Source organism: Grampus griseus (assembly GCF_964374135.1).
Source record: "Grampus griseus genome assembly, chromosome: 2".
NCBI classification, from domain to species: Eukaryota; Metazoa; Chordata; class Mammalia; order Artiodactyla; family Delphinidae; genus Grampus; species Grampus griseus.
The window spans coordinates 8,619,938-8,629,035 of record NC_139018.1 but is presented as its reverse complement, the minus strand read 5'-3'; the positions used below and the strand labels follow the sequence as shown (position 1 = coordinate 8,629,035).

At 53.5% G+C, this 9,098-nt stretch overlaps 1 protein-coding gene across 1 annotated transcript; it reads left to right on the top strand.

Moving 5' to 3' along the window:
• Positions 1–2,065: 2,065 nt before the first annotated feature.
• Positions 2,066–6,594, top strand: BDKRB2 (bradykinin receptor B2; the record flags this gene model as incomplete). Its single annotated transcript, XM_082648716.1, has 2 exons — positions 2,066–2,115; positions 5,325–6,594. 2 exons carry the CDS (start codon positions 2,066–2,068, stop codon positions 6,412–6,414), a joined length of 1,140 nt encoding a protein of 379 aa, XP_082504842.1. The 3' UTR covers positions 6,415–6,594.
• Positions 6,595–9,098: the final 2,504 nt, after the last annotated feature.

The following is a 9,098-nucleotide window of genomic DNA, read 5'->3' as shown; positions in this document are numbered from 1 at the left end:
GCTGACAGTCATTAGCAAACAATTAGGGTCCAGTTGGGCTGATCCTGCCAGATCTGGGGACACCTGGCCGTGCAGACCCGTAACAGAGGGCAGTGAGGGAGGGCTGCCACCCCCCCAGGGTGACCGAGTTGGGAGACCCTGGGTTAGCTATGCGGCTGTCTTGGTGGAAATGGTGACCTCAGCAGGCAGGCTGAGGTCCCTCGGCTGGACAGAGAGCCCCTTGGGGCAGGGGAAGCTCAGCTTCACTCTTCCCCACCTAATCTCCAGCACCAGAAAAACACTGAATAATTGCTGTTGAGGAATGAATGACCTGAATACATGGCCTCTGACCCCTAGTTGAATTTCCTTTCCCTGGGCCCAGCTGGGCCCCTCAGAAAAGCATTCTACCAGGTCTTCCTTCCCTTCCCCTAACGCCCCTCCTCGAAAAATCAAAAGGACTTGCTGTGCGTTGCGTCTGTTGCAAGTTCGAAATCCTGACCTCAGCTCAGCTTGGGGGTTTGGGGAAACCTTTTCTGGGCGTTAACTGAAGATCTTTGGCTTTATTTCCTGCTTACCAGCCCAGTCTTTTATTTTTTTTTATTTTTCCTAATGTGTTCAAATTTCCAGAATTGTCTGCTAACTGATCTCCACCTCCCACAACTGCATTGGGAGAGCTGGGCTTCTGGAAGCCGGGTGCGCAGGGTCTGCACAGACTCCTCTAGCGGAGAAGCTGCTGAAAACTAGGGCAGGGCAGATCTGTGGCTAAACACACGCACACACGCGTGCATGCGCCCAGCTTTTCACACCCTTCCCAGACAGCCAGAGGTCACGTGGGTTACTGGTCTGAGCTCCAGGTCTGGCACCAGAAGAGTTGAAGTCCCACCTCCACCTCTTACCAGCAACGGCACTTGGATAAGTCACCCCACCTCTCTGCACCTCGTTTCTTCCTCTGCAAGGCAAGCGTACAGCCAATGCCTACCTCCCTGGATGAGAGTGCAGTTGAACTTGAAGGGGGTGAGGGAGGTTGCATCAGCGCAAGCCCCACGGGGCAGAAAGGCCGTCACTTTTCCCCGGGGCTCAGGTGAGGACCTGGCTCAGAACTTGAGAGCACGTCGCAGCACTGACCAGAGCTGTGGATTGGAAACACTCCTCTGTATTTGTCTGTTAGGCTCGAAGGTCCCGGAGATCCTGTGTCTAATTCATCTCCATTGCATCAGGGCGAGCCTGTCCTCCAGCCCAGCCCCCTCCCCTGAGCTCCAGACCCACGTGCAAGTCTCTAAGCACGTCAAACCTTACAGGTTCAAGTCTAAACACATGATCCTGTCTCTCCAAGCTAGCCCTTCCCATTCATCCCCTTCATAGGAGACAGCAGCACCGGGACGGGGGTGGCAGCATCCTTGATCCCTTCCTTACCCTCATTTCCAACCTCTCCATGTTCCAATTTTGCTCCAGACATGTCAGTGTTCCTCCCTAAACACCTCTGGAATCGATCCTCTACAGTCTCCATCATCCTGTGCCTAGAAAAACAGGCAGCAACTGCCCCTGGCTCCCCCACAATCCAGCCACCAGGGCCTAACACACATCCGCACCCAGCGTCTTCCTGCCCCAGGGCCTTTGCACCTGCTGCTCCTTCTGTCCAGACATCCTCCACCACCGTCCTTTCACCCAGCTTACTCCTGCTCACCCTCGGGTCTCATAATAAATATCCACTCAGCCCCTGCCCGTAGCTGGATTAGAACCCCACCTTCCATGCTGTCACGGGACCTTGCATTTTATTTCATAGGATTTATGTCAGTTTTCGGTAACTTAGTGACTGGGTCATGTCTGGCTTCTCCATGAGACCATAGCCCCCGGAGGACAGACGCTGTGCCTGTTCTCACATTACGTCCTGGCACCCAGTGTGTGATGGATGCTTAATAAATATTTGTTAAGTGAAGGCCTCCATTTCTCTCCCCTAGTGGAGAATGCGTGTGATTTATGGTCCCCGGTCCCACCACCTAACTGTCTTTTCTCCTCCAGTCAGCCTGGGCAGCCCGTTACTCACGTCCCCCTCTGAGTCCAAGTGTTCTCTGCCTGGAAGAGATCAATGATCCAATCTGTTCATGAGGACGCCGTGCCCACCACTGCGTCTTTCAGCTGAGTCAAAGGGATTCCTCGATTTACTATTTATGGGGCAGAGGGGAGGGGACAAGCCGGAGAACACCTGGGAGAGCATGCCCTTCCTCTCCGGGACAACACGTGAAGCACCAGGCAATGTTAAACCCAAAGACAAAAGTTCTCAAGGGCTGGGGAGGCTGGCGTTCCAATCCCCAAAGGCCTGTCGGGGGCGGAGGGCATGGATTGTTCTGTTTGAGGGAGGGGTGTGCAGGAGGAGAAGCACACATTACACAGGTGGTCACGTGTGAATGGCCCCAGGTGAACGTGAAAAGAAAGATTGAAATTCTGAAGTCAACACAAGAAATCAGACAGAGATGTGGCATGTCTCCAATGGAGACGGGACGTCTCAACACAAGGCTGACCTCTGGGGAAGGTCTGAACACTCTAAAGAGAGAATGTGGGGGGAATTGATCCCGAGTGGAAGCAGAGGAAAGGGAGAGTCAGTCCTGAGGGGGGCAGTGTTAGGAAGACAAAGGGGGAGCTGGGCCCAGCTGGGCCTCTAGGTCCTGTGTCAGATGTGACCTGCTATGGACATGACCAGATGGCCATCTCAGCTGGGGCCATAGAACACGAGCCCTATAGCTCCCAGTCAAGCACTCCCCAGGCCACCTTCTAACGATCCTGTGGCTTCTCAGAGCAGGTATGGGCCAGGTGCCATCCTGTTGGCTAGGGGCTACCTTGTGGGGGAAATTAACAAGCAGCATGTGGTGTGACACTTGAGTGTCTAGAGAGCTGGACCATGAGAGACAGCAGCGCCCCAGGTGTGGGGCACTAAGTAAACAAGTTTTTTGTGCCTGCAGAAATCGGGCCAAAGCCTGGACCAAGGGGACCACGTAGGGGAGGTCTTACTTTCAGAGGCTCTGCAGAGAAGCCTGCAAGTTTCCATGGGTCAGAAATTTAGGGTCCAGTGGGGATGGCTTGTCTCTCTTCTGTGATGTCTGGGGCCTCAGCTGGAAGACTCACAGGCCGAGGGAACAGAATCTAACCGAAGGCTTCACTGGGGCCGGAGGCTCCATGACCAAGGTGGCAAGTCGGTTCCTCTCCATGGAGCCCCTCCATGTGGCCGCTTGAGTGTCCTCACAACATGGCGGCTAGCCTCCCCCTGAGTAAGCAACCCAAGAGGCCAAGGAGGGAGCTGCGAAGCCTCTTATGCCTTAGTCTTGGATGTCACACACTGTCACTGCCACCATGGGTGGGAAGCAAGTCACTAAGTCTGGCCACATTCACTGGAAGAGGAATTAGACTCCACCCTTTGAAAGGAGGAGTATCGAAGAATTTGTGGACATATTAAAACCACCCTCCACTAGGAGCGTATTTCCAATAGGGACAAAGCCTCACTTTCTCAGCACCCATTGAAGACTGTCCTTATCCCCTTATTCAACCCCATCACTTGCCACTTCCCACCTCCCCATCCAACATCTAGTCCACCTGCCAGAACACCAGCGGCTTCCCCACTTCTGTGCCTCTGCTCAAGCTGCTGCTTCTGCCTGATCTGCCTTCGTCCTTCTTGGCCCCTGCTGACATGCTCTTCATCCTCTGAGACCCAGCTCCAGAGTTACCTCCAACCTCCTCCCCCGACATCTGTGTCCCTTGCCCCTCCTCCCACCCCTCGGCGCTCATCGCGCACACTGGGTGGCAGGTGTTGGGAGCTCGGGCAGGGCAGGAGACGTGTGGGGTTCCCCTCCAGGTCCCTAGAGCCAAGGTGGAGCTCAGCACAGAGGAGAAGCTCAAGAAGCATTTAAAGATAAATTGCATCAATGAATGAGTTCATCACAGTCTCCAGTCTGGCCCCTCAAAGCCAGCCAGCTGCTCCAGGACGTTTTCTGGGAAATCCCAGAGACGATCAGCAGATTCTTTCCCATGATCTATTGCTCAGCTCCTCCCCCACGAGCCTACCCAACAATCAATTGCCCAGGAAGAGCCCCTCCACCTCCACCTTCCTTCATCCACCCCACGGAGCACTAGGAAAGTGCCCAATTAGTCCTGCCCTTTGCATTGTGCTTTTAGTTTTTCAATGTGTCTTCATACCTACTCTTTGATTTAAACCTTGCAAGAGCCATGCAAGGCAAGCCAGGGAGAGAGCAAGACTCTACGACAATAAGGTGGAAGCTCAGAAAGGTCAAGCAATTTACCCAAGACAGCACAGCTAGGGTTGGAGCCAACGTCTATCGAAACCCCATGCCTCTTTGCTGAAGTCGGAGAGGAACTCCCAGAAAGTGAACTGCCCCCTGGGCTGAGTCTCACTGCTGGCCTGAGTCTCAGAGTGAAAGAGGAGCCAGTGGGTTAATGATGGAATCACCAATATAAGAGCAAGAATCTGCCAGCAGTGGTGCTGGAGTTTGACATTGGTTATTTTAATAAGTTCACAAAAAACAGGTAATTATTCATGTTTATTGAATCAAGTACAGTGCTTGGGGCTTTCTGCACCTTGTCTCAGGTCCCCACCACAGCCCTGAGAAGATTTTGTTATTCCCATTTTACAAGGTAGAACATTAAGGTTCAGAGAGCTTAATTAACTTACGCAAGGTCACACAGCTAATGAATGAGCCAGGACTGAACCCAGAGGACTGTCTGGCTCCAAAGCCCCTTCCCCTCCCTTTTCATCAAGCAACCTCTGCTCATCATCAATGCTACGCTGATGGAAGGTATGGAAGCATGATGCTGCCCTCTGCCAGAAGGAGACAGGGAGTGGGCAGATGGACTGTGGTCTCCGAGCCAGGTTGGAATCTCCCTGTCTGACATGATATCACTTTTCTCTTCCAATAAATTGCTCACCCATGGCCAGGCCACAAGAGGCTGAAAGAGACCAGCGCCCTTGTGGGGGTGGGGGCCTGTGATAAGGAAGGAATATGCTGTGTATCCTCCCATCATGGAAGCTTCGAGGAGGTCCAGGGTCTAACGCTCACACTTGTTAGTCTGGGTGACGGATGCTGGTCAAGTACACATCTCAGTGGAGCCTGGAGGCGAAGAACAAGAGCTCCCAGTTTAAGTCCAAGGAGCAGAGGCGCCTTTCTAAGCCCCTGGGGACACAGGTGTGCCTGAACCGCCTCTGAACACCGCACAGAAAGGGTCTGGGTTTCACCCCTGACTTTGCCTTCTGGAAGCATCCCCCTCTCCTTCTGCACCAGTTGTTTCTCCTTCCTCTTGTGACCTTGAGGTGTAACTGCCTCTTTTCCACTTTCTTGCAGCGCCAAAATGTTCAACGTCACCTTGCAAGACCTTGAACCTGCTCTCAACGGGACCCCTCCCCAGAGCAGCAGCTGCGTCCACTCCGACTGGTGGAGCTCGCTGAACACCATCCAGCCCCCCTTCCTCTGGGTCCTCTTCATACTGGCAGCTCTCGAGAACGCCTTCGTCCTCAGCGTCTTCTGCCTGCACAGGAGCAGCTGCACGGTGGCGGAGGTCTACCTGGGCAATCTGGCCGCGGCCGACCTGCTCTTGGCCTGCGGGCTGCCCTTCTGGGCCATCACCATCGCCAACAACTTCGACTGGCTCTTTGGGGAAGTCCTCTGCCGCGTGGTGAACACCGTGCTCTACATGAATCTCTACAGCAGCATCTGCTTCCTCATGCTGGTGAGCATTGACCGCTACCTGGCCCTGGTGAAGACCATGTCCATGGGCCGGATGCGCGGGGTGCGCTGGGCCAGACTCTACAGCCTGGTGATCTGGGGCTGCTCACTCTTCCTGAGCTTGCCCATGCTGGTCTTCCGGACCATGCGGGAGTACGGGGCCGAGGGCCACAACGTCACCGCCTGCATCATCATCTACCCGTCCCGCAGCTGGGAGGTCTTCACCAACAGCCTCCTGAACTCCGTGGGCTTCCTGCTGCCCCTGAGCGTCATCACCTTCTGCACCGTGCACATCATACGCGTGCTGCGCAACAACGAGATGCAGAAGTTCAAGGAGATCCAGACGGAGAGGAAAGCCACTGTGCTGGTCCTGGCCGTGCTGCTACTGTTCGTCGTCTGCTGGCTGCCCTTCCAGCTCAGCACCTTCCTGGACACGCTGCAGCGCCTCGGCATCCTCTCCAGCTGCTGGGACGAGCACGTGGTCGACGTCTTCACGCAGATCGCGTCCTACGTGGCCTATAGCAACAGCTGCCTCAACCCGCTGGTGTACGTGATCGTGGGCAAGAGCTTCCGCAAGAAGTCGCGGGAGGTGTACGGGCGGCTGTGCCGGCAAGGGTGCTGCGGGGCAGAGCCCAGCCAGACGGAGACCTCCATGGGCACACTGCGGACCTCCATCTCAGTGGAACGCCAGATTCACAAACTGTCGTAGTGGGTGGGAAGCAGCCAGTGAGCAGATGTCACCAGGGCTACTAACGCGGGTGACGATTATTGGACAGTGATTCTCAGGATGTGACCCAGGAGGAATGGAAGGAATCCCAAGTGTGACCTTGGACAGTGAGCCGGTGTCTCCAGTAAATTCCTTCCCGGCTCCAGTTGCAGATAACAAGGCTGTGAGGTTGGAGTGATCTGGTACACAGCCAGGGGCTCCAGAAACACAAGAGTATTATTGTTCTTATTTGCTGCCACCCCTAGACCAGTCTGCTGCTTCCCAGGAGTGGAGGGAGCCTGGGGGTAGGGACAGGAGTGACCGAGCTTCCCTCCCATGTGGTGTCCCACCTTGCCCCAGCACGACAGCTCAGATCTCCAGAAATGCCACCCAGCTTTGGTGCAGCTGCTGAGTGCCCACGCAGGGCTCAGCTGAAGTTCTGCCTTGGGTTTCTTTAATCCACTCAGCTAGGACTTTGGAGGATGATTTCTCAGGTTAATGAAGGTTAAACTCTGAGAGCTCCGTGGTGTGAATCCGGAGACCAGGATTCTTTCATTCCCCTCATGGAAAGACAAGTGGTCTGTGCCAAAGAAGAACCCAATAAGCACTTATCCAGCACTTGCTGTATACGCAGCCTTGAGCACTGTGGGTAAGAGAAGAAAAAGAAAGTACAGTCTCGGCCTTGAAGGAACTCGCAGACTCATGTGGGGATAAGTCAGCACCTGCAGCCGCGGTCAAGCAAGGCACTGTGGGCGGGGCAGGGCAGAGGGGTGAGGAGAGCCCGCCCCAGCTCAGCCTATAACTGGCTGCACGTGGCTGTGTCCCTGTCTCGGTTTCCTCCTCTGTAACACGAGGCTGTTGGGGGATTAAAGGAGCTAACAGGCATAAAAGTACTTTGACAAATGAAAGGTGCTATATAAATGTGAGGCATTATTACGCCCACAGAACAGGAATAAATTTATTATAAGGAGAAAGACACAGGTTCAGCAAAAGGTCCGTAGAGGAGAATCGGTAGCTAATGGTGGGGTGTAAAGCACCCATCAGTGTCTGACACATCCTAGGTGCTCAATATGTTAGCTCTCTTCCACCACCTGTCCTTCCCATCAACGTGCACACACACACACACACACACACACACGCACACGCACACACACACGCACACGCGCGAGCGCGCGCACAAACACAAGCATCTTCAGTGGAGGTGGCAGAACGCCCTCCCCAACCCGTAGACCAGAAGCAACTGCAGAGGGGTCCGCGGCTCTGCCTCCTGTGGGCGGGGCAGGGGCGGGTCGTTGTGCCGAAGGGCGGGGTGGGCAGTGATGGACGGGGCGGAAAGCCGGTATCAGGTGTCAGGCAGGATGAAGCTGGACCAGCATCCTTGGCCAGAGACTTAAGACACAGCCTTAGCCCCAAGCCCGAGGTCCTCCAGGCGGAATTCGTTTCTTCTTTTTCTACACGTTTTATAATCTGCCTTCTGTGGCCGGCCCACGTGGAGATACCGGAGAACGTACCACCCAGGCGCCAACATCAAGCCCTCAGAGCCAAGGCAGCGAGGCACGCTCAGTAGCAATGGAGCTCGGGACGCGTAATGCAGGCAGCGCCCTGGAAGCGCTCACTCGATCAGTAAATGGGTGATTTGTTAGTGGGCCGTCTCTGGAGAGCATAGAACCTGTGGGACCAGGAGGATTTAGATGGCAAAGAGCCCATAAATACTGCCCAATCCAGCTCTGGATTTTAAAAGAAAAAGAGTCACAGAAGATTTCTTCCCCATCCCAGCCTTTGTTTTCTGCTACGCATACCCCTCTGCCCAAATAAACATACACACTTCTAGCTGGAGAAAGAAAACAGAAGAAATAAGAAATAGGAACCATTTCGCATTAGAACGAAGTAGGAACCACTTAGTATTAGAATGAAGTTAAACCATGTGCATATTGTGAGTAGGGTAACACACAAGGAGGCTGGGCTTTGGACTGTGTACCACTCATTCATCAGTGGGTGTGTATGGTCTGAAGGTCTCCTACGAGCAGAGCCGCATCACAGCCCTGGGCCCCTAATGGTCATTTAGGGTCGACCCGTGGGCTAAGGAGCAATCGGTCTGTGGGAAGGGAGCTGCCCCGTGGGCTGTGTTGGTACCATGATAAAGAACATCTGTCCTGTGAAAGGTCCAAAGAGCTACTACATTGTAAAGAGGGAGCATTTCACAAACAAGGAGAAATGGATGAACGGCGTAAACATGTGTTTTTTCCAGCGTAATAAAGGGATGAGGCATTTTTGTGTAGTTCTTTCATTTGTTACAGCTCCCGAAAACCTGAGTCTTGTCACAGACACTGCCGTGGCGGTTAGAAGTCTTTGGCCTGGGGGTTCCATTTATTTCCACTCAACCTAATTTAGGGCTTCTGTCCTATAAATCAGTGGTGTCCAAGCTATTGTAATTGCATATTCATATAAGTAAAAAAATTTGGATTATACGTACCCAATATGTACACTTATTTACATGTATTAAAAGGTACACTCTAAAATATACTCAAGTACAATCTAAGAAATTTCAACAGCGTTTGAATATTTTCTCCCATCCCATATTCCTACATTGGGGACTCATTACCAAGTACCCATCATGTGTGCATGAGGTCCCATGAGGCCCTAGAATCATAAGGATGACTGTAATTCAATCATCCGTGCATGTGATA